The sequence below is a fragment of the Gobio gobio genome (assembly GCF_949357685.1).
Source record: "Gobio gobio genome assembly, chromosome: 19".
Classification (NCBI taxonomy): Eukaryota; Metazoa; Chordata; class Actinopteri; order Cypriniformes; family Gobionidae; genus Gobio; species Gobio gobio.
Window position 1 is genome coordinate 49606827 of NC_137112.1, and position 26835 is coordinate 49633661.

At 41.9% G+C, this 26835-nt stretch overlaps 1 protein-coding gene across 1 annotated transcript; it reads right to left on the reverse strand.

Annotated features, from left to right (window-relative positions):
• Positions 1-380: 380 nt before the first annotated feature.
• On the reverse strand, positions 381-26470 carry LOC307143656 (uncharacterized protein; the record flags this gene model as incomplete). The annotated part of the gene is made up of 8 exons (XM_079845384.1): positions 26429-26470; positions 18752-18870; positions 18451-18566; positions 5722-6095; positions 3279-3499; positions 813-953; positions 583-650; positions 381-502 (listed from the first exon to the last, which is right to left on the reverse strand). The coding sequence occupies exons 1-8, from the start codon at positions 26435-26437 to the stop codon at positions 381-383; spliced, it is 1170 nt and encodes a 389-aa protein (XP_079701510.1). The 5' UTR covers positions 26438-26470.
• Positions 26471-26835: the final 365 nt, after the last annotated feature.

Below are 26835 nucleotides of genomic sequence, written 5' to 3' on the forward strand. Positions count from 1 at the left end.
ACAGAAATGTTGAATTAAATAAAATAAAAAAATATTATTTATTTATTTATACACATTTTTCAGATCAGAACCTCGTCGCCAAAATCTCACTCTGAACTGAGTTCAGAACTTGAGAGCCCTGTTAGTCATCACGTCACCTCAGCTCCGCCCATGTCCCGCCTCTTTGCCCATTTTGCTGACAAGATGGCCGCCAGCTCGACCCGACTTTACGCTTCAGAACTGCTCTTCAGATCCTATGAGTGACCTTACGAACACTACGGCCAAATTATTGTACAGTCTATGATTCAAAACTTTGCTTGATATGCCGCGCCCTGTCTTCCTGTCTCAGTGGAAATGACGTCAACACATTGAATAATGCTGCGAGACCCGTCAGTGAGCCTTTATATAAAGAGATTGCATATGATGCACAACCTGTGTGGTCTGTTCTCAGCAGTGCCCTCTGGTGGACTGGAGGATGAGCTCTTGTCTGTTGAGAGGTCAGCCTGAGGTGTGCTAATTATTTCTGTAAGATAAAAACACAGTATTTGTATGCGTGTCTGTGTGCGCTTTTACATTAATGTGTTAGTGTCACATGAGCAGCACCTGCGTTCTGTTGTTTTCTGGCTTTGCACAAGGATAGCAGGTCAGCGTAAGCCTCCTCACACTCCTCGCTGTCAATCAAAGAGCATTATCAGCATACCACTGACACACACGCTCCCCGTGCCAACCTCAGGGGCCAAAGGTCAAGCTTTACAACATCAAAAAGAGTCAAGAAAACAACACAGTGATATGTAAAAGTGACTGAGCCCTGATCCTGGATCAGTGTGCATCACCAGTATGCCAGAGCCATGTGTAGAGCCGAGCTTTCTGCCTCCTGCTGGCCCAGACTCATGCTCAGCTGCTCAGATTCGCCCTTCCTCCTGACCAGAGCGGCATTCAGACGCTCGTTACGAGATTTCAGCCGCTCCAGACACCTGCTCACACACACACACACACACACACACACACACACACACACACACACCTGTCAGAAGAGATGCACACTGAAAAACAAACAGGCTCATTCTCCGACTCTTCTAGAGTTAATCAGTTGAGTTTGACCGTTTTGAGCCGATCTCCGGGTCTACACTGTTAGCATAGCTTAGCATAGATCATTGAATCTGATTAGACCGTTAGCATCTCGCTCAAAAATGTCCAAAGAGCAATGATATCACACAGGCTAACTTCCGTCAACATAACCAGCGGGTCGAGCGGCTCACACTGGGAGCACTGGGACTATTTTCAGCCGCTGTGTAATATCATTGTGCCGCTGCACTCATGGGGCGGCTCACAGCTCTTGATTATTACGCAGGAATGAGAGTATAGTTCCTGCCATATCGGCCTAGAACATCACAACTTCTCATTTTCCGTCGGTCTTAGCACACGATGGAACTACAGAAGAGTCGAGTTTTAAACAGGAGAAATGTGGAAACTCTTTGGTCATTTTTGAGCGAGATGCTAACGGACTAATCAGATTCAATGATCTATGCTAAGCTATGCTAACAGTGCTACCGCCAGACCCGGAGATCGGCTCAAAACGCTCATACTCAACTGTTTAAAGGGATAGTTCACCCAAAAATGAAAATTGGCCCATGATTTCCTCTCCCTCAAGTCATCCGAGGTGTGTGTGACATTCTGCTTTCAGACAAATAAAATCTGAGTTATATTACAAAAGTCCAGGCTAATCCAAGCGTTAGAATTGGATTCATAGTTGCTCTGTTTTTGAAGTCCATAAAAAGTGCATCTGCCCGTCATATAACTGCTCCAGCGGCTCTGGGGTGTTAATAAAGGCCTTCTGAAGCGAATCAACGCGTTTGTGTAAGAAAAATATCCATATTTAAAACTTTATCAAGTAAACTTTCGGCCTCCGCCTTCCGTGTTCAATTTATGAAAGTGTTGAAAGTTCCCCTGCGGATGGAAAGACTAACGCGACCAGATCATGACGTCACAAACACATCTTGAGTTTCACTTTCAACATTCAACACTTTTCCACAGAAGGTGGTCGGCCGAAAGTTTACTTGATAAAGTTTTAAATATGGATATTTTTCTTACACAAACGCGTCAATTCGCTTCAGAAGGCCTTTATTAACACCCCAGAGCCGCTGGAGCAGTTATATGACGGACAGATGCACTTTTTTGGACTTCAAAAACAGAGCAACTATTACTGCTATTATAAAGCTTGGATTAGCCTGGACTTTTGTAATATAACTCAGATTTTATTCGTCTGAAAGAAGAATATCACACACACCTCGGATGACTTGAGGGAGAGGAAATCATGGGCTAATTTAAAGGGTTAGTTCACCCAAAAATGTAAATTGTGTCATTAATGACTGAGCCTCATGTGGTTGGACACCCGTCAGACCCAAATGAAGATATTTTAGTGTAAAGCTGATGCTGAGAAAGGCTTCAGATAGGCCTCCATTGGCATTCAGTACATTTACACTCACAAGACCCATAAAAGGCACTAAAAACGTCGTTACAAAGTCCATCTCACCACAGTGACTCTACAATAATCTTACGATGCGACGACAATAGTTTTTGTGCGCAAAAAAAAATCAAAATAACACCTTTATCCAGCTTGTTCTTGTCTTCCGTGTGTGTCTCCACGACGCATGCGTGAGAATATGAGCAGATCCGGCGTTCGGACACATGACCCAGAAGAGATTTGTTTACGAGCAGAGGAAGACGCGCGTATCTCAGCTGTTGAATTCTACACTGATCGTGCTTTAGGTCTCGTAGTTCTCAAAATGGGGCTAAAGTGAGCATTTCATGGATTCCCGAACGCCGGATCTGCTCATATTCTCACGCATGCGTCGTGGAGACACACACGGAAGACAAGAACAAGCTGGATAAAGGTGTTATTTTGATTTTTTTTTGCGCACAAAAACTATTGTCGTCTTCATAAAGTTATTGTAGAGCCGCTGTAGTGAGATGGACTTTGTAACTTTAGTCTTTAGTGTCTTTTAAGGGTCTTGAGAGTGTAAAGTTGAGCCAATGGAGGCCTTTCAGAGCATCAGATTTACACTAAAATATCTTCATTTGTGTCTGAAGATGAACGGAGGTCTGACGGGTGTCCAACCACATGAGGCTGAGGAATTAATGACAGAATTTTCATTTTTGGGTGAACTAACCCTTTAACTCTAGAGGAGACGGAGAATGAGCCTGTTTGTTTTTGTATTATGTTTTTATGCTTTTATTAGACTATTGACCCGAGAGTATCCAGAGGTCAGTATTGGGGACTGAAGCTCTTCATCTCTCACCTCTGCAGCTTTTCGATCTCCGCCTGAAGCACTGAATCAGCGGAGCTGGGAGAGGAAGGGGAGTCCGGCCGGGAGCCTGGGAGTCTGCGGGACAGCTGAGGAGATCCAGGATATGGAGGAGAGGAGAAGCAAGGGCTGGAGGCTCCACTGGAGGACCGCGACGGGCTAGCGGGAGGAGAACGGCTCACTCCGTACAGCCACTTCCTCTTCAGGTCCACTAACTGCCAACACATGAGTTCAGTCAGAGCATGAGGATCGGGGGCGGAGTCTAAAGCCGTCTCTGCATTCTGCCTCAGTCACTGTTAGAGCTCATGCTCATGATGAACATGGACAACATTTAAAAAGATGAGTGTTTCTGTGCCACACACATTCCTTCAGGATTCACACACGTTAAGGAACGTTTTTTTCGAGTATGGCCCTGTATGACATCATAAAGGGCGGAAGTCCCTTATATGGACGCCCCTCCCGGATGAGCACACACACACACACACACACACACATCAACGAGCTTTGTTGGGGTTACACTTCAGGATTCAGACATGTTTAGGAAGGTTTTTTTGGAGTATGGCCCTGTGTGACGTCATAATTGCTTGTATGGGCACTTCTCCCGGATGAGCGCACACACACACACACACACACACACACACACACACACACACACATCATCGAGCTTCGTTCGGGTTATGGGAGTCGGTGGCGCTTGCGTTGTGTATTTACTGTAACTAAAGAAGTCTGTGTGTGTGTGTGTGCGAGGGAGTGAGTGTGTGTGAGTCTGTGTGTGTGTGCGCGAGTGAGTGTGTGTGTGTGTGTGTGTGTGTGTGTGTGTGTGTGTGTGTGTGTGTGTGTGAGAGAGTATGTGTGTGTCTCTGTGCATGTGAGTGTGTGTGTGTTTGTGTGTGTCTGTGTGTGTGTGTGTGTGAGTGAGTGTGTGTGTGTGAGTCTGTGTTTGTGTGCGAGTGAGTGGGTGTGTGTGAGTGTGTCTCTGTGTGTGTGCGCGAGTGAGTGTGTGTGTGGGTGTGAGTGTGTCTCTGTGTGTGTGTGTGTGTGTGTGTGTGTGTGAGTGAGTGAGTGTGTGTGTGTGTCTCCCTCTGTGTGTGTGTGTGTGTGTGTGTGTGTGTGTGTGTGTGTGTGTGTGTGTGTGTGTGTGTGTGTGTGTGTGTGTGTGTGTGTGTGTGTGTGTGTGTGTGTGTGTGTGTGTGTGTGTGTGTGTGTGTGTGTGTGTGTGTGTGTGTGTGTGTGTGTGTGTGTGTGTGTGTGTGTGTGTGTGTGTGTGTGTGTCTCTGTGCATGTGTGTGCGCGTGCAAGTGAGAGGGTGTGAGTGTGTATGTGTGAGTGAGTGTGTGTATGTGTGTCTCTGTGCATGTGTGTGTGTGTGTGTGTGTGTGTGTGTGTGTTCGAGTCGGCATGTTTTTGTCAAATATCAGGACACAAATGTGTATAATGACATGGGTATTACAAAAAGAGGGAGAAATATGAGGACGTTCCCCATGTCCTCACTTTTCAAAATGCTTATAAATCACAGAATGAGGTTTTTTTTCACAGAAAGTGAACTGCACAGTTTCCTGTGAGGGTTAGGTTTAGGGGCAGGGGCAGTGTGTGTGTGTGTGTGTGTGTGTGTGTGTGTGTGTGATGGGTAGGTTTAGGGTCAGTGTAAGGGGATAGAAAATACGGTTTGTTCGGTATAAAAACCATTACGCCTATGGAGAGTCCACATTTCACAAAAACAAACGTGTGTGTGTGTGTGTGTGTGTGTGTGTGTGTGTGTGTGTGTGTGTGTGTGTGTGTGTGTGTGTGTGTGTTTGTGTCTGAGTGAGTGAGTGAGTGAGTGAGTGAGTGAGTGAGTGAGTGAGTGAGTGAGTGAGTGAGTGAGTGAGTGAGTGAGTGAGTGAGTGAGTGAGTGAGTGAGTGAGTGAGTGAGTGAGTGAGTGAGTGAGTGAGTGAGTGAGTGAGTGAGTGAGTGAGTGAGTGAGTGAGTGAGTGAGTGAGTGAGTGAGTGAGTGAGTGAGTGAGTGAGTGAGTGAGTGAGTGAGTGAGTGAGTGAGTGAGTGAGTGAGTGAGTGAGTGAGTGAGTGAGTGAGTGAGTGAGTGAGTGAGTGAGTGAGTGAGTGAGTGAGTGAGTGAGTGAGTGAGTGAGTGAGTGAGTGAGTGAGTGAGTGAGTGAGTGAGTGAGTGAGTGAGTGAGTGTGTGTCTGTCTGTCTGTGTGTGTGCGTCACTCAGTGTGTGTGTGTGAGTGAGTGTGTGTTTGTCACTCAGTGTGTGTGTGTGTGTCTGTGTGTGCGAGTGAGTGTGTCTCTGTGTGTGTGTGTGTGTGTCTATTATCTGTATTAGTTATTATTTTATTACTTTGAGGTGATTCTGTTTTAAATGAATGTTTCAGTCGCAAATGAACTTTTATTGAAATGTATTTTAATATAATTATATAAGCCATTAATTGCTCTCAACCTTTTCCTGCAGCCACCTCTTCTCGTCCTCCAGATCCGCCAGCTCAGCCTCCGCCCCGATCAGCTCCTCCCGCCGGCTCTGGAAGCAGATGCTGAGCTCCTGGTTGTGTTTGTGCAGTGAGAGCACATCCCTCTGGTACTGCCTTCTCTCCTCAGGGGGCAGAGCGGAGGGGTAGGAGATGCCCAGATCCCGCTCCATCTCCGCCAGCACCTGTGTGGCCTGGACCCAGCTGTCCCGCGCTGCAGAGAGATGGTGGGCCTGCATCCGGGCGGTATTCTGCGTCTGCATCTGGAGCATCTTCCTCCCCAGACGGCTGGAGCTCTCCAGAGCACAGAGCACATCCTGCAGCTCGGCCCACAGCTCACTGCTGCCCCCTGCGGGAAGACAACGCACATCTTCAGTTCTTTTTATGTGCATTTCCAAATTATTTCTACATTCAAATTATTCAGACATAGTTATTAAATCAAATGTAAAAAAAAAAAAAAAAAAATGTAAGTGGCAAAACACCACGAATAATGACATGTATTATTATTAATAACCTTAATATTCTCAATTTATAATTATTAATAGTCAAATTCCTAAACATTTTTGTTTATTATTATTTTATTCATTAAAAAAATCAAATTATTATAATTTAATTTATTCTTTAGAAAGTTATTGTTATATAATTGTATAATTTAAATAAAGAAATAATAATACAATAACATTATGAGTAAATGAGTGTTATTTTCTTCTGGTGAGTGAATGAGTGATTATGGATGAAAAATGTAGCAAATGATGTTGAATAAAGTTCTAAATTTATGAATAACTTTCATTATTCATTACTATTATTAATAGTCATAATAATACACTTTTAGATGTTTTTGTTTGTACTATTACGAACCCAATTCCTAGATTTAGTATTAGTTTTTCTCACAAATGTATCAATTTTATTCTTTAAAAAAAATAGAAAATAACAAAAGCAAACATCATTATTTTCCTAGAATCAAATCCCTAGAATTCTTTATAATGGGTTCATAAAATATAGATTTTTTTTTTTTTTTTTTACAAAATTCTAAATGGCCGATGCCCAAAATGGCTGATATGGGAAAACTGGCTGATATGGGAAAACTGGCTGAATCTAAAGAGACCCGTTTTTGTATCTCCGGACCACTAGGTGGCACTGCGCTGAAACGCTGCAGGTGTCCTCAGGTCATGGTTGGCATAACACACACCAAATTATTTCTACATTCAAATTATTCAGACATTATTATTAAATCAAATGTTAAAATTTTTAAAAAAAAATTAAGTGGCAAAACACCACAAATAATGAAATGTATTATTATTAATAACCTTAATATTCTCAATGTATAATTATTAATAGTCAAATTCCTAAACATTTTTGATTATTATAATTTTATTCATAAAAAAATCTAATTATTATCATTTACTTTATTCTTTAGAAAGTTATTATTATACAATTTAAATGAATAATTAATAATAATAATAATACAATAACATGAGTAAATGAGTGTTATTTTCTTCTGGTGAGTGAATGAGTGATTATGGATGAAGTTGGGAGGAAAAGTTTAGCAAATGATGTTGAATAAAGTTCTACTTTCATTATTCATTACTATTATTATTATTAATAGTCATAATGATACACTTTTAGATGTTTGTACTCTATTACGAACCCAATTCCTAGATTTAGTATTAGTTTTTCCTCACAAATTTATCAATTTTATTCTTACAAAAAAATATCAAAAGCAAACATCATTATTTTCCTAGAATCAAATCCCTAGAATTCTTTATAATGCGTTCGTAAAATATAGCATTTTTTTTACAAAATTCAAAATGGCCGACGCCCAAAATGGCTGATATGGGAAAATTGTGTATCGTATGACTCAGCGTGATGCCCCGAATCTAAAGAGACCCGTTTTAATACGAGATATAGCCTCACGTTCATTTTTTCAGGCACTATGTCGAGTTTGTTCAGGGGTTATTCGAGAACGGATTGACCAATCGGCTTGAGTTCCAGAACTTTTAGTCGGCACAGTCTGAAGATGATACGATTCGATTTTGGAGAAAATCGGATAAACGGTCTAGGATGAGTTTGAAAATGTAGGTTTTTAACAAATAACAAGATGGTGGACAGGAAGTTTTGCCAAATATGGCAAAATTGTTATCTGTGTTCTCAGCATGAGCCAACGAATGTTTCATTACAACAGGCTAATTTAATCAAAAGTTATTAGCATTTTTGTACATTTTGTTATAACGTTTAACCACAAGGTGGCGTCGTAAAGAATAGCATTAGCATTTTATATCATAATACTGCATTGTAGTCTATGGAAATTTCATGTTTTGTTCTATTATAGCACCACCAAGAGGCTCAATCCCACCATTTTTTTCATGTGTCCTCGGAGTGAGCCCATACATGTGTGTGTCAATGTTGGTCTGACTGACACCTGAATTTGATTGGATTTTACTCCCCCTTACTATCAATATTTTAACATTTGGGTATTAGCGTTTAGCTATCGAACTATGTTTCTGAACTTCTGACGCTGGTTTCGTCTCGATCGGACTAGCGGTTTCCAAGATATCAGCTAACGTTTTATAAGCGTTAAATTACAACGCCGCACAAACCATACGCCGAAACCTGGCGAGTCCGGTATCGTTGGACTCGGCAACGATTCAGGAGACAAAAAAAGTTACTCCCATGAAAATAAGTCAATCACACCCAAAGTTATAAGCGTTTGGAAAAAAATATCCACTAGGTGGCGCTGTTTCAAAACTTCTCAGGCTCCTTCAGGGCATCGAGCTGATGACCCAAACCGAGTTTCATAAGAATCTGTTCATGTGTTCATAAAATACAGCATTTTAGCACATAATTCAAAATGGCCGATATGGTAAAATTGGATATCAGATGACTCTGCATGACGTCCCGAATCTAACAAGATTTTATGATTTTTTGGACAAACGGTTCAGATATTTTTCTTATCTCCGGACCAGCAGGTGGCGCTGTGCCGAAACGCTGCATGTTGCCTCAGGTCATGCTTCTGACGACATGCACCAAGTTTGGTTTGAAAGCATTTGCGGAGATACAGCCTTACGTATATTTCCGCAACCGCTACATAAATTTGTTTGCGCGTTGTTTGCGAACGGTCGTACGGATCAACTTGAATTCCATAATTTTTTGTCGCCATTGTCTGAAGGTGATCTGGTGCAATTTTTGTGCAAATTGGAAAAACTAGGAAAAAGGAGGATTTTTGTCGGGAAAATTGCCACTACAGAAAATCGTCAGAAAATGTTGTTTCTAAGCCTAATGGTTCAACCGTTATTAGCATAAATGTGAGTGCAACTTTGGACAGGTGGTGGCGCTAGAGGGACTGAGTTAGAGGCTCTAAATTTGCTATGGTGACATATCAGACTGTCCTCTATTAGTGTGCCAAATTTCATAACTTTCCTGCTAGCGATTCAATGGGCTGCCATAGACTCCCATGGCAGAATAATAATAAGAAATCTAACGATTACACCTTCGGTATTATTACTGTTGATAATAATAATAACTTTTTTTGTTGTTTTGCACTCCATTATGAACATAACGATTTTTATTTTTCCTCCCAACTAAAAAAACTCATCAGTTCTCATGGGTTTTGATTTAGAAAAGCGTTTGTGTATGTGTGTAGGAAACATTAAAATGTATCCCTCTGCTGCTCTTGGTTTAGGGGTTTCATTGGTCGTCTTCCCCGTCATTAGTGACCGACACCTAATAATGAAACTTCCTCCACTCCAGTAAAACCAATGCCATTTATTTTTCTTCAATAATATTTGTTCTTTTTAATTTTGTATTTTGAGATGATTTGATGGTATTTTTTTATATTTATGCAATAATTATGGTATTCCCGTCTTTTGGAATTATTTTAGAAATCCTGCAACCATGTGTGTAACCACTAGAGCAGGGGTCTCCAACCTTTTTGTGAGCGAGGGCTCCCTAAGGGATAAAAAAGTCTTGAGGGCTACTTGTTTAATATAGGCACAGACACACACGCACGCACGCACGCACGCGCGCGTGCGCACACACACACACACACACACACACACGGCCGGCCCTGACCAATTTGCTGCCATAGGCAAGATTTTATTTGGTGCCCCTTGTATCAAGGTTTAGCACTACACGTTATCAGTCTAAGTTGTGGAAACACTCGTACAGTTTTATTTTTGTAATGCATTGATGTTTTATTTTTATTGTTGTTGTTTTATATGATGTCCAGTCCATTCTACCCCATCATTATGTTCATGATATTATTATTATTATTTTATTTTTTAAAGGCTGATGATAGTTAAACTATACAAAAATAGCACCTACGCCACATTACAGCCTAAACACAAAGAGCAAGAGTAATAGCATCTAGCATTCATGCACAAACTATTCATTGAGAACTAGCAAAAGTGTTTGTTTTCCAGTAGATGGCAGCAATCTTACACTTGACTATGAGCATTCATGTTTTCACCAGGAATTAAACTGTGAAATTTAGATATTTAATGTGAATTTTACCTAAAATGTTGCTATTTTGTTATTCTGTTGCCTCTGGCTTGGCGTGCTCAGTTGGGGACACTACATTTTTCAACTTAACATCGAAATAAATCTAAATAATAAACTAAATTAACCATTTAAACTAAATTACTGAGCGAATTATTGATCTAAAGCACACACTGTCACTGTATGATAATTGAAATGAACTGATGACATCAGCGTTTTTTCCAGAATGGCTACACAGCTGAATAAAATTATGTTGCATTATTTTCCTTTTTAACACTGTAAAGCTGCTTTGAAACAATCTACATTGTTAAAAGCGCTATATAAATAAAGTTGACTTGACTTGACTATTTTAAATGAACCGGTATATAAATATCATTACTAATTTTGGCAAATACATTTTAAAATTGCTATATATCCCCTTAAAACTGCGCACAACAGCAGAGTAAAAACATTAAGCTATTAAAAAAAGTGATATTACATGCGTTTAATATTTATATATATATATATATATGTATATGTATGTATGTATGTATGTATGTATGTATGTATGTATGTATGTATGTATGTATGTATGTATGTATGTATGTATGTATATATGTATATATATATATATATATATATATATATATTATATATATATATATATATATATATAACATGTTTTTTTTTTTTTTTTACAAAATCACACTGGCTGTGTGGCCTCTGGAGAACCCAGAACAGCTGCTTGCATAGTTTAAGGTAAAAATAACGAATTAAATTAGCGAACATTAGTATTTTACCACTATGCAATTAGATACATTGTTCATTCATTAGCCTACATCACTTTACTTCGGTCTTTACACTGCAAAAAATGCTCTTCTTATTTAGTATTTATTTCTTGTTTCCAGTATAAAATCTAAAAATGCTTAAATCATGATGCCTTTACTAGATAAGTAAAATGACATTAGATATTTTTTCTTATTTTCTGGGGGAAAAAAATCAAAATGAGAAAAAAGATTTCAATCAGGAACAAGATTATTTTTCTCACCCCATTGGCAGATCATTTTGCTTGTTATAAGCAAAAACTCACTTCATTTTGATTTTATTTTCAAGAAAACATATCTTATGTCATTTAACTTAAATGCATCTTGATTTAAGAATTTGTATATATTTAGACTAGAAACAAGACACAAATACTAAGTAAGAAGAGCAGTGTATTCCTTATCTTCCCATCATCAGAGGGCTTCTGTCTTTTTTGACACTACAATTCGGCCATCCGTCATAAATGATCAGGCAACTTTCACTGAGTCTACACCTGGCGCGAGCGGCCAAGCACCCTAAAAAATAAAAGCAATCCTGTCTGCTTTGGATGCGGCGAAAGGCGGCGCGACACAACAAATTCCCCTAACGTTAAACTGATTGCACGTTATATTTCTGACGCACTTCAAGTAGCTCGGCGGGGGAGATTGATGCGGCGGACTGGGAAGAGGCGGGGGACGCTTTTTTTGCGCTTTATTTGGTAATATTTCAAATGAATATTAAAGCTGCGAGCAGCGATGACGGGCCCAAGCCGGTGGCACCGCCACCCCGGTGGCATCAGTTTAACTGTGCACGGCAGGCAATAGGCATTTAAAATGGGAAAACATAAAAGGACTATGTCAAAGTCATCTGAATTCACCACATTAACTGCAGCTGTTGGTGCTGCTATGACCACAAACCACAACAGCCACATCTATGAGATCAATTAAATTTATATGAATTTCATGTCAGATTATGTCAAAGGTCAAATTGGAATGAGTTCAGAATACCATTCGAATGCTGATGTTGTTTTATTCTAACACTTCTCTTCATGTGTTTTTGAGCTACCTTAGCTACCATTTGTGCACCAATCTTATGCACCATAAAACATGCTTTAATTTCAATATGGGTGGTCCAATAAAATTTTTTTAATAAAAAATGTATAAATGGAGCCAAATCACAGAAACTGCAAAGATGATTTTAATATCAGTGTCAGGTAAGAGTAAGATGCGTGTCTACATTTTATGGAAGTTTATTATAAATAGCCACTTTTATAAAATCATGTGAAATTTATGTTTTAATACATTTATATTATATCAGTAAATAATTAATTTAAAGACATGTGCATCATACGTGATCTTGGCAAACACATCACATGACGTTTTTATTTCAAGTGATAGTTATTTGTGATAGCCTATATGAAAGGGTTAAATTATGATCAAGAGAGAAAGTCACACACACACACACACACACACACACACACACACACACACACACACACACACACACACACACACACACACACACACACACACACACACACACACACACACACACACACACACACACACACACACAATGATAGAGTGAGAGTGAGGGGGAGGGGAAGGACTGAGAGAAAGGCACACACACAAACTCACAGGGTGAGAGAGAGACCCCCCTCCCCACACACACACACACACACACACACAGATAGAGAGGGGGAAGGGGAAAGACAGGCAGATGGCATTCCATAGACTTAATGGTTTGTATACTGTACAAACTGTACATTCTATCCCCCTACACTACCCCTAAGCCTACATAACGCACACACACACACACACACACACACACACCATAGCTGTCAACCCTCCCGTTTTTTCCGGGTTTCTCACGTATTTTAGCTCTTTTCCCGCTGTCTTCCCGTTTTAGTATTTTCCCGTAAAATATCCCGTATTTTTACGTTCTGATTGTGTTAACTCAGAACACGCAACTATCTGGTTTAGTGCCAGAAGACGCGAATGAGAAGTCGCGCGCACTGTGAGAAAATTTTTCGTGCACTCATCCGAGAGCGCGCACACGTCTCTCAGCGCGCAAATATTGAGTTCTCTTTCAAGTCTTGCTCTTGAATGGACAAACTCACACAAAAAGTATGTCAACATATTGATGAGTATTCTAGCAGACATAGTCTGTATATGGCTTAAGTAAGCTTTATACAGTCCAGAAAAGACGACGCATATCCGAGGTCTTAAAGGGGCAGTAGCCTTTACTGCTGTCTGTTTAATGTCAAACAAAAGACAAGGGCATCACTCACTGCTCTTGATTGAATAACGTTTGTAAGTTTAATAGGATTAATCTTTAATTTATACAGTCATATATGCAATGTTATTTTACATTTGATCAATTTCTGTACCTGAAAACTAATGTTAGACGTACCTGAAAAACCTGAAAAGCATAGTTTATTTTATTAGTATCTTTGCTCAATAGTATTTATTTGTGCTGCTGCTTGTATTTAAATGATTTGTTCTTATTATTTTCTTTTGTTTTATTTGACAGTAGTCCTTTTTTCCCTGAACATAGCAAATACTGAACCGTACTGAAATGGTGAACCTTAAACCGTGATACAAACCGAACCGTGAGCAATCTGTACCGTTACACCCCTAGCGTAACGTATGATAAAATGACTGAAAAAAGGTTGGGAAACACTGGCTTAGGCTACTATCGAAGAAGAAGAAGACAGTTGCAGCCGCGGTTGGGAGGAAGAGGGAAAAAGTAGCGGGAAGTAAACTTCAAGGAGAGTATAGTAATAATAAATGATAATAAATGGAATAAATAAATAATAAATGAAAATAATAAATGTTATATTTACCCATGGCCTTCCCTGTTATACAGAAATGTAATAGTTATCAAACCTTCCTTAACTGTATAAATAATAAATGAAATATAGATGAATCATCATTAAAGCTACAATTTTCTCTGTTCCCGTTGTTCTTTGATGAACATTAATGACAGGCTGACTCCACAAAATGACTCTAATTTGCCTCTTTGAAAAATAATTCTCTAATTTAACCTTATTACTATACTAATTGTAATATAAATAATACAAATATTAGAAGAAAAATATTTTAAGTGGTCATTATTGACAATAAATATTGCACAACTAGTATTTAGTACCAAAAGATCTCCTCAAAATATTCAATAAATATTATTGAACTAAAATATAGAACATTTATTTAATTGAAAAATAGTTAAGGTGTATGGTCACATTTGACCATCAATTAGTATGAGTATGACCAATTAGTATGGAATACCTGAAGGCTAAGTACAATAAAAAACATTAACATTAATGTTAACATTGTTGCATTACTCTCCATTATAAAACGATCCTGTATGGTTGATGTAATAATCAATGCACACTATGCTGTACTGTTTACCAAAACTTGCTGCAAACCCCTGTAAAGTGGAGCTGTTGTGTATCAAGCCATTCAAATGTATTGACACAGCGCTAGAAGTATTGAGATTTCTGTGAAGCACGACTGCGCGCGCCGCCGGGAGATGATAGAGCATGTCGCAACTCCGTATGGTTTTTCAACACTCTGGCTTTAACTGTTATGCCATATTAGCGCCAAAACGCTATTTATTGTTTGAATTTCGCATTAAAACTTTAAAAAATGTAAAAGCTTAGACATTGTTTAATATCAAAAGCAGGTTTGGCAATTTGGCGTGAGATTAAGTTGGGCAGCGTGAGAGCGTGAGACAGAGCCTGAAAGCGTGAGTGTCACGCCAAATGCGTGAGAGTTGGCAACCCTAGGCAAAAGAGAACTCGATGTGAGCAGGAAACTGACGCGAGTCTATCTATGCATCGAGTGTGTGTGTGTGTGTGTGTGTGTGTGTGTGTGTGTGTGTGTGTCAGTGTCCCTTGAATAGCTGACATGAGACGCATCCACACAGACAGGACACTGACACACACACATACACATACACACACACACAGACAGGACACACACACACACACACACACAGACAGGACACTAACACACACACAGACAGGACACTGGCATACAGCGCGCTCTCTTGTGTCTTGTCGCGCTTGGAAGCATTTACATGAATAGGAGCGTGATCATGTAACGCTAAGCAAAAATGGATATAAAAACGGATGCTGTGTTATTTGCGTTAAATATTTTTAATGCGTTAAGCTTCCGTTTCACGTTGACCGAGTTTGGTGGAGATTGAATAAATCACCTACGAGGAGAACGTAAAAACTCAGACCCTGAATTATACAAATATTCACGTTCAAACAAAAACTTTCTGTGAAAAAAAGACACTTATAAACAGACACTTGTAGAAAATAATGTGAATTTTTTTTAAAAATAAATTTGAACTATGTCAGTAAATAATGAATTTAAAGACAAATGTGTCAAAAGTGATCTTTGCAAACACAGCACATGACCTTCTGTAAAGCACATGTATAGAAAACACACTCACACTCCTCTGTTTTAAAAAAAGAGTTCTGTCTGAATGAGTACATGAAATCACGGCTGTCAGATGATAAGAATTGTAACTCAAATGTGATTTAGAAAATGAGTTCTGTAGTGATATAGTGTCATAGTTCATGTCCACATTAACCACTACGTTGTAATACCAATAGCCATGTCATCATACACATTTGTGTCCTCATAAATCACATAAGCAAGCACAGAGAGAGAGAGAGAGAGAAAGGGAGTTTCAAAAATAATACAACACTGCCCCCTTTTGGTGATAGAGGGGAGGGCACACAAACAGTCAAAAACATTATTAAACTTTGACATGTTGCCATGGCAGCATTATTTGAAATATCAGGAATTCATTCATATGTCTCTATCTGTCATGTTTTCACATTATACTGATGAAGTTTGAAGTCAATCGTGTGAAAATAAGATGGTGATTCAAAGCATTTTTGAAAGTGACACACTTCCTGCTGCCAGTTGGTGGCGCTATAACTTTGACTCACAAAAGTCATATCCATGTGATCGGCCTCTTACAACGAACACACAGCTGAAGTTTCATCCAAATCAGTCAATGTTTGCACAAGTTATTACACACTTCCTGTTTACCTTTTCTCGCCATAAATTCGTTGCTTCGCCACGGCCAAACCGTTTAAGATATCAAAAATCCGTTCGCAATTTAGCATCCTCTGTGTCTTGACTTCATGCTGACCGAGTTTGGCACTGATTGAAACAATGGCCTCGGAGGAGTATATTAAATTCCAGAGCATGTGTTTTCAGAACAACCCATATTAGCTCACTTCCTGTTGGGCTGACACGTAACTTAGAGCACGAAAGTTGTTTGGCCCGATGAGATCTATATGTGTACCGAGTTTCATACATGTACGTGCAAGTGTGTTTGATATATAGACCAAGTTTTCAGACCCCACTTTAGGGGGCGCTGTCAAGCCCCCCTGCCACGCCCGGGTACCAGCTTCAGCCCGGCTCTGATGGCCGCGCATTCCGATGTGTGTGCAAAGTTTCAAGAGTTTTTGAGCATGGTAAGAGCCCCAAAAGTGCCAGAGAAGTCGATAAAATAATAATAATAATAATAATAAGAAACAGAGGAAGAACAATAGGGCTCTGCGCCCTTTGGGCTTGGGCCCTAATTAATAAAATATTGGTAATACATTTTGGCGCCCCTATGGATGAGTGGCGCCCCTAGCATTTGCCTATTCCGCCTATGCCACGGGCCGGCCCTGTGAAGAGGAATTCTGTCTCCCACTCCTCATTGAAATAATAAGTATTTTTCTTTTTTGCATGACTTGCATCATCAGCCATAATTAGTCTTTTTTTCTTTTTTATAGTTCAATTTATCTCATGTAGAGTATGTATACCGTCTGCCCGCGACCAACTCAACTAACAGAAGTGACGTTTTTTTTGTTTTTTGTTTTTGCACAAAGTAATGTTGCCTATGGCAACGTACGTTGACTCGACGTGCAGATTCAAAATATTTTAAATTATTGAATTATTTTATTATGTTTTAATGGTATATGAAATGTCACCAATAGTTATTTTCTCATTTTATGCCATTATAATAAAAAAAAATAAAAAAAAAGAAAAAGAAAGATTCAGGCTATTTATAGAACGTGCTCGCGGGCGACCCAGAGACTCCACGCGGGCTACCAGGTGCCCGCGGGCACCATGTTGGAGACCACTGCACTAGAGGTCTCTATGGAGAGGCTTGAGCATTCACTAGTTCTCTTTTAAACACATTTAAAGCTCCACTGTGTGATATTTTCCCCCATCTAGTGGTGAACTGGTATATGACCATCCAGTGAATATTAGTTTCTGTTCCTCTCAATTCCGATTTCGTTTTAACTCCTACAGTGGCTGATTTAGTCCAAGATTAACATGGCTTCCAGTTCGACCTCGTCCACATTTGATGCCATCGAGTGTTAAAACGCCAAAGGCGAAGCTTGAATTTACGGGAATGTCCCTCTTTGGCTAATGTACTTTCAAGATGGAGGAGCAACATGGCGACCGGCATTCAAACCCTCACCCGTATGTGTTTACAATGGCATATTATAAACTTACCAGAATACTTTATTACTTGAAAGAAATAAATATACATTAATGAGCACATATATTTTTGAAAGAACTAAGTGTTTTTAGCTAAGAGTAAACTAAAGAAGTTACACAGTGTAGCTTTAATGATTTATTTTTGATAGATTTGAATATATATTTAAAAAGTCTCAAAGACTATTCATTATAAAGTTTTAGATTTTTTTTTTTTTTCTGTTAGAAATATAGATTTTTTTTCTGTGAATTTGTTTTTGCAGATTTCCCATTAATTTCCTATGGTGTCATTTTTGACCGAAGAGCACAAGTGGGAGAATGCTAAATTTTTTTTGTGTGTGTTTACATCCCTAATGCTAGAAAAGTCTCCAAGTTTCATATAATTCTGATGAAGCTGTGATTTTTAAAAATTCAAAATGTGGTTCATAGGTTCAGTTTTTCATAGGTGTGTGTGTGTGTGTGTGTGTGTGTGTGTGTCAATATCACACTCTTGATGTTTTAGAGTGTCACTGCTGTGTACTTTTTTCAGCATTGTGGCTGATTTGTAGATTTTACACACAAATGTTAGGAGAATTTTTGTGTTTTTGCAGATTTCCATTCATTTCCTATGACCGAAGACAATGAACGCTACTTTTTTTTTAATGACCAATCAGCATGCTCGAATCATGACCCCAATTTTGTTTGTGTGTTTACATCCCTAATGCTAGAAAAGTCACCAAGTTTCATATCATTCTGATGAAGCTGTGATTTTTAACATTTCAAAACAGAACATGTTCCGGTCAGGAATGACTGAAGAGCCCCAGAGGGTTAATAAGCAGTTTTGCATTAGTGTGGCAGGAGTAGAGCCGCCGGCCGTCTGTCTCTCAGTGTTTACTGTGATGGAGGATGAGGCGGTGCAGAAACTGGACTTGCCTTCGGAGCCGCTCTTGGCCCCGGGCTCCACAGATGCAGTGCCAGCTTCCTCCACTGGAGACATCATGCCCTGGGTGCCCACACTGACCCGCGCCCGGCCCTCAGGGTCCATCGCTCTGGAGAACACACAGCCTTTCACATTGTGTGCTTGTTAGAGCAAAGTTAGTGTGTGTGTGTGTGTGTGTGTGTGTGTGTGTGTGTGTGTGTGTGTGTGTGTGTGTGTGTGTGTGTGTGTGTGTGTGTGTGTGTGTGTGTGTGTGTGTGTGTGTGTGTGTGTGTGTGTGTTTGAGACGGGTGGTACCGTGGGATCTGCAGGGAGTCCATCTTCCTGTTGAGCTCAGAGATGATCTGGAGTAAAGAGCTAACCTCCGTCTCACACTGCACCAGCTCAGAGTCCGCTGACCACACACTGACCGCTCTCTGGGGGAACAGAACCACAAAACCCGTCTCTACCTCAGAGTCCGCTGACCACACACTGACCGCTCTCTGGGGGAACAGAACCACAAAACCCGTCTCTACCTCAGAGTCCGCTGACCACACACTGACCGCTCTCTGGGGGAACAGAACCACAAAACCCGTCTCTACCTCAGAGTCCGCTGACCACACACTGACCGCTCTCTGGAGGAACAGAACCACAAAACCCATCTCTACCTCAGAGTCCGCTGACCACACACTGACCGCTCTCTGGGGGAACAGAACCACAAAACCCGTCTCTACCTCAGAGTCCGCTGACCACACACTGACCGCTCTCTGGGGGAACAGAACCACAAAACCCATCTCTACCTCAGAGTCCGCTGACCACACACTGACCGCTCTCTGGAGGAACAGAACCACAAAACCCATCTCTACCTCAGAGTCCGCTGACCACACACTGACCGCTCTCTGGAGGAACAGAACCACAAAACCCATCTCTACCTCAGAGTCCGCTGACCACACACTGACCGCTCTCTGGGGGAACAGAACCACAAAACCCGTCTCTACCTCAGAGTCCGCTGACCACACACTGACCGCTCTCTGGGGGAACAGAACCACAAAACCCGTCTCTACCTCAGAGTCCGCTGACCACACACTGACCGCTCTCTGGAGGAACAGAACCACAAAACCCATCTCTACCTCAGAGTCCGCTGACCACACACTGACCGCTCTCTGGGGGAACAGAACCACAAAACCCGTCTCTACCTCAGAGTCCGCTGACCACACACTGACCGCTCTCTGGGGGAACAGAACCACAAAACCCGTCTCTACCTCAGAGTCCGCTGACCACACACTGACCGCTCTCTGGGGGAACAGAACCACAAAACCCGTCTCTACCTCAGAGTCCGCTGACCACACACTGACCGCTCTCTGGAGGAACAGAACCACAAAACCCGTCTCTACCTCAGAGTCCGCTGACCACACACTGACCGCTCTCTGGGGGAACAGAACCACAAAACCCGTCTCTACCTCAGAGTCCGCTGACCACACACTGACCGCTCTCTGGAGGAACAGAACCACAAAACCCATCTCTACCTCAGAGTCCGCTGACCACACACTGACCGCTCTCTGGGGGAACAGAACCACAAAACCCGTCTCTACCTCAGAGTCCGCTGACCACACACTGACCGCTCTCTGGGGGAACAGAACCACAAAACCCGTCTCTACCTCAGAGTCCGCTGACCACACACTGACCGCTCTCTGGGGGAACAGAACCACAAAACCCGTCTCTACCTCAGAGTCCGCTGACCACACACTGACCGCTCTCTGGGGGAACAGAACCACAAAACCCGTCTCTACCTCAGAGTCCGCTGACCACACACTGATCGCTCTCTGGAGGAACAGAACCACAAAACCCGTCTCTACCTCAGAGTCCGCTGACCACACACTGACCGCTCTCTGGGGGAACAGAACCACAAAACCCGTCTCTACCTCAGAGTCCGCTGACCACACACACTGACCGCTCTCTGGGGGAACAGAACCACAAAACCCGTCTCTACCTCAGAGTCCGCTGACCACTCACTGACCGCTCTCTGGGGGAACAGAACCACAAAACCCGTCTCTACCTCAGAGTCCGCTGACCACACACTGACCGCTCTCTGGGGGAACAGAACCACAAAACCCGTCTCTACCTCGGAGTCCGCTGACCACACACTGACCGCTCTCTGGGGGAACAGAACCACAAAACCCATCTCTACCTCAGAGTCCGCTGACCACACACTGACCGCTCTCTGGGGGAACAGAACCACAAAACCCGTCTCTACCTCGGAGTCCGCTGACCACACACTGACCGCTCTCTGGGGGAACAGAACCGCAAAACCCATCTCTACCTCAGAGTCCGCTGACCACACACTGACCGCTCTCTGGGGGAACAGAACCGCAAAACCCGTCTCTACCTCAGAGTCCGCTGACCACACACTGACCGCTCTCTGGGGGAACAGAACCGCAAAACCCGTCTCTACCTCAGAGTCCGCTGACCACACACTGACCGCTCTCTGGGGGAACAGAACCACAAAACCCGTCTCTACCTCAGAGTCCGCTGACCACACACTGACCGCTCTCTGGGGGAACAGAACCACAAAACCCGTCTCTACCTCAGAGTCCGCTGACCACACACTGACCGCTCTCTGGGGGAACAGAACCACACAACCCGTCTCTACCTCAGAGTCCGCTGACCACACACTGACCGCTCTCTGGAGGAACAGAACCACAAAACCCGTCTCTACCTCAGAGTCCGCTGACCACACACTGACCGCTCTCTGGAGGAACAGAACCGCAAAACCCGTCTCTACCTCAGAGTCCGCTGACCACACACTGACCGCTCTCTGGGGGAACAGAACCACAAAACCCATCTCTACCTCAGAGTCCGCTGACCACACACTGACCGCTCTCTGGGGGAACAGAACCACAAAACCCGTCTCTACCTCAGAGTCCGCTGACCACACACTGACCGCTCTCTGGGGGAACAGAACCACAAAACCCATCTCTACCTCAGAGTCCGCTGACCACACACTGACCGCTCTCTGGGGGAACAGAACCACAAAACCCATCTCTACCTCAGAGTCCGCTGACCACACACTGACCGCTCTCTGGAGGAACAGAACCGCAAAACCCGTCTCTACCTCAGAGTCCGCTGACCACACACTGACCGCTCTCTGGGGGAACAGAACCGCAAAACCCATCTCTACCTCAGAGTCCGCTGACCACACACTGACCGCTCTCTGGGGGAACAGAACCACAAAACCCGTCTCTACCTCAGAGTCCGCTGACCACACACTGACCGCTCTCTGGGGGAACAGAACCACAAAACCCGTCTCTACCTCAGAGTCCGCTGACCACACACTGACCGCTCTCTGGGGGAACAGAACCACAAAACCCGTCTCTACCTCAGAGTCCGCTGACCACACACTGACCGCTCTCTGGGGGAACAGAACCACAAAACCCGTCTCTACCTCAGAGTCCGCTGACCACACACTGACCGCTCTCTGGGGGAACAGAACCACAAAACCCGTCTCTACCTCAGAGTCCGCTGACCACAAACTGACCGCTCTCTGGGGGAACAGAACCACAAAACCCATCTCTACCTCAGAGTCCGCTGACCACACACTGACCGCTCTCTGGGGGAACAGAACCACAAAACCCATCTCTACCTCAGAGTCCACTGACCACACACTGACCGCTCTCTGGGGGAACAGAACCACAAAACCCATTTCTACCTCAGAGTCCGCTGACCACACACTGACCGCTCTCTGGGGGAACAGAACCACAAAACCCGTCTCTACCTCAGAGTCCGCTGACCACACACTGACCGCTCTCTGGGGGAACAGAACCACAAAACCCGTCTCTACCTCAGAGTCCGCTGACCACACACTGACCGCTCTCTGGGGGAACAGAACCACAAAACCCGTCTCTACCTCAGAGTCCGCTGACCACACACTGACCGCTCTCTGGAGGAACAGAACCACAAAACCCGTCTCTACCTCAGAGTCCGCTGACCACACACTGACCGCTCTCTGGGGGAACAGAACCACAAAACCCATCTCTACCTCAGAGTCCGCTGACCACACACTGACCGCTCTCTGGGGGAACAGAACCACAAAACCCATCTCTACCTCAGACTCTCACACTCCAGCTGGGCTGGGTCAGGCAGGACCACACTGTCCAGTGGCCCAGAGGAAGAATTAAACACTCAATAATGCAACCATTACCATCTGCAAACGGAGCTTTCTCAGAACCACATTTAAACATACCGTAATTAAACATTCACTGTGATCGATCCACAGACATCTGACAAATACTTTCATTTTCAACAAAATATTAATTGTTTTATAATGTAGAATCGACTAAATATTCAGCTATATTCATTAATATTCAGATAAAATGTTGAAAATATGATTTTAAAAGTCATAATATTGAGATAAAAAGTCAAAAATATGACATGCTAAGTCATAATTATAAGATAAAATGTTGAAAATATGATTTTAAAAGTTCTCATTATTAGATAAAGTCAAAAATATGACACGCTAACTCATAATTATAAGATAATGTTGAAAATTAATTTAAAAGTCCTCATTATTAGATAAAAAGTCAAAAATATGAAATGCAGTCATAATTATAAAATAAAAAGTTGAAAATATGACATAAACTGACTTTATCTTTTGATCTCAAACTAAACTTATGTCCTCTCATCAGTGTGAAGCTGAAGCGAGAGTGTGTGTGTGTGTGTGTGTGTGTGTGTGTGTGTGTGTGTGTGTGTGTGTGTGTGTGTGTGTGTGTGTGTGTGTGTGTGTGTGTGTGTGTGTGTGTGTGTGTGTGTGTGTGTGTGTGTGTGAGCGCTGGAGAGAAGATGTAAAACAGTATGGATGGATGGGTGTTGTTGTTTTTTGCTCTTTTGTTCTGAGCGGAGGAACAGGAGGAAACAGGCACATCCTGTCACTGCACTTCCTGCTGCTGCTTTATGGAGCTTAATGTGAACAAAGAAGTTCTCGAACTGTTTCTCAGTATTCAGATATAAATATCATTTAACCACATGCCTTCATACAGTTGCTGGCTCGCTGTGTGTCTGCCAGAGAACTGAGTTTGGTTTGAAACGGAGACTATTACACATTCCCTTGCAGCTCTATATTATACATGACATTTCATGATTTAAACCCTCTTGATATACACTCAAAAAAAGGATTCTAGCCATTTGCTCAGTTTATTTAAGTTGAAACAACACAAATCTGTAGATTTTTACTTAATTGTCATTTACACTCATTCAATTTGTAAAATGTTAAAGGAACACTCCACTTTATTTGGAAACAGGCTCATTCTCCGACTCCTCTAGAGTTAAACAGTTGAGTTTGACCGTTTTGAGCCGATCTCCGGGTCTACACTGTTAGCATAGCTTAGCATAGATCATTGAATCTGATTAGACCGTTAGCATCTCGCTCAAAAATGTCCAAAGAGCAGTGATATCACACAGGCTAACTTCCGCCAACATAACCAGCGGGTCGAGCGGCTCACACTGGGAGCGCTGGGACTATTTTCAGCCGCTGTGTAATATCATTGCGCCGCTGCACTCATGGGGCGGCTCACAGCTCTTGATTATTACGCAGGAATGAGAGTATAGTTCCTGCCATATCGGCCTAGAACATCACAACTTCTCATTTTCCGTCGGTCTTAGCACACGATGGAACTACAGAAGAGTCGAGTTTTAAACAGGAGAAATATGGAAACTCTTTGGTCATTTTTGAGCGAGATGCTAACGGTCTAATCAGATTCAATGATCTATGCTAAGCTATGCTAACAGTGCAGACCCGGAGATCGGCTGTTGAAATGAAGTGCTGTGTGTTTTAGTAAAGGGAAAGAGCAGTTCATGTTTGATGTTCAGTTATATTTGACATTTAGAAGAGTTTATGTTGTCAATTTTTGAGGTTAGTGTAGACGTTGTGGTTCGGCTGTGGATAATTCTGTTCTCAATGAGCTGTAACTGTGCTAATGCCAGTGATGAGACTTTTTTTTTTACTTGATCATTATTTGCATGCTACACTTGGCAATATAACAAGTGTTGGCCATTAGTTTTTATAAAATATAAATAAAATGATGTAGTTCGCGTATGGGCCAAGCGGCTCCTCCTGCAGTTTCTCCTGAAGCCGATACGGAAGAGACTTAAACTGCAGTTCATGGACTGGCCACTAGAGGAGCAGAATCTCATTGAGCTCATGTTAAAATGGCCAACTTTACAGCAGAAGAACACATGTTTACAGTCTGGGACAAACTGTGCTTTTGGTCAGTACGGCTAATGTTGCCCTTCATGACGACTGTGAGGGGGGAATGTTTTTATAACTCATTCCTTTACATTATATAAAGCCTTAAAGTTCTGCATAATGAAGGGCGTGGCCACTTTGAGTGACAGGTGGATTGCCGTTTGTCTGCTGTCTGTTATTGTGCGTTCACACCAGATGTGATGAAGCGTTTCGCGCGAGTGATTTACATGTTAAGTCAATGCAAAGACGCGAATAGACATTCTGAGGCGCAAATGACACGGTAACCAATCAGGAGCTTGCTCTAGTAGTGACAACACTGAGGACAGAATCATATGTGGATACCCGGAGCTGTCGACACATCTTCATACTTTATACAAACAGAATAAAAGGATCTTGGAAGAAAGTGAGTGAGGAGGTGGGACAGTCTGGAGAGTTGTAGAAAGCGCTCTTTACTCAGTCCGGCGTTCGGGAATCCATGAAATGCTCACTTTAGCCCCATTTTGAGAACTACGAGACCTAAAGCACGATCAGTGTAGAATTCAACAGCTGAGATACGCGCGTCTTCCTCTGCTCGTAAACAAATCTCTTCTGGGTCATGTGTCCGAACGCCGGATCTGCTCATATTCTCACGCATGCGTCGTGGAGACACACACGGAAGACAAGAACAAGCTGGATAAAGGTGTTATTTAGATTTTTTTTTGCGCACAAAAACTATTGTCGTCGCATCGTAAAATTATTGTAGAGTCACTGTGGTGAGATGGACTTTGTAACGGCGTTTTTAGTGCCTTTTATGGGTCTTGTGAGTGTAAATGTACTGAATGCCAATGGAGGCCTATCTGAAGCCTTTCTCAGCATCAGCTTTACACTAAAATATCTTCATTTGTGTCTGAAGATGAACGGAGGTCTGACGGGTGTCCAACCACATGAGGGTGAGGAATTAATGACACAATTTACATTTTTGGGTGAACTAACCCTTTAAGGAATCATTCAACCATGTGTGTGACCACTAGAGGTCTCTATGGAGAGGCTTGAGGATTCACTAGTTCTCTTTTGAACACATTTAATGATTTATTTTTGATGGATTTGAATATATATTTAAAAAATCTCAAAGACTACTTATTATAAAGTTTTGGATATTTTTTTATTGTTAGAAATATAGATTTTTTTCTGTGAGTTTTTGTTTTTGCAGATTTCCCATTCATTTCCTATAGTCGGTCATTTATGACCGAAGACAATGAACGCTTTTTTTTTTTTTTTACGACCAATTAGCATGCTCGAATCATGACCCTTAATTTTGTTTGTGTGTTTACATCCCTAATGCTAGAAAAGTCACCAAGTTTCAAATCATTCCTATGAAGCTGTGATTTTTAACATTTCAAAACAGAAAATATTCCGGTCAGAAATGACCGAAGAGCCCCAGAGGGTTAAATGTTCAAATTAACAAAACATTAAACACGTTCTTTCCCTTTTCTCTGAACCCCGTCTGAGCACTGGTCAGATCCACAAGAGTGAATTATGTTCAGGAAACATTCACAGAATGCGTCAAATTAAACTGATTCACTTATAGGATGAATTTTACTCCGTTTAAGTTCAAAAACAGTTCAACTGTGTGTCATAATTGTATAGACCAACAAGTTATTATTTCTGAGTGTATGCTGAAAATATGCAATATGGTCATTTTTCCCAAAAGAAAAAAGGACTTGTTTACTTTACAAAGCTGCTTTTGTGGTCAGATTGAGGGTAAATCCCAGACTCACCTGTGTCATGTCTGATCCTGGTTCAGGTCCTGTCCTTAGGGAATGTCCTGAATGAAGGAGAGATCCAGTAGAAGTGTGTGAAGCTTTACTGGGCTAACCCTGCTCTGCTGAACACACTCCACCCTGTCTTTTTTAGATCTTTTCCTGTTTGCTTTATTTTTGACTCTCTGTCTAGATTATTGTATGAATCGTATTGTTTATAAATATTTTAATGACCACTACAGTTGTTAATGATTACTACAGTGACAGTGCTACTGGTAACATAGTTTTATGGAAAATGGAAGACTAAAATATGATGTATGCTAAATTATTCAGCCCTTGAGGAGCTGTAAGTTTATATAAATGAAACAATTATTCAGGATTAAACCTCACAGTTCGGGGAGTATTATTCAAATGGACTAGTGAAT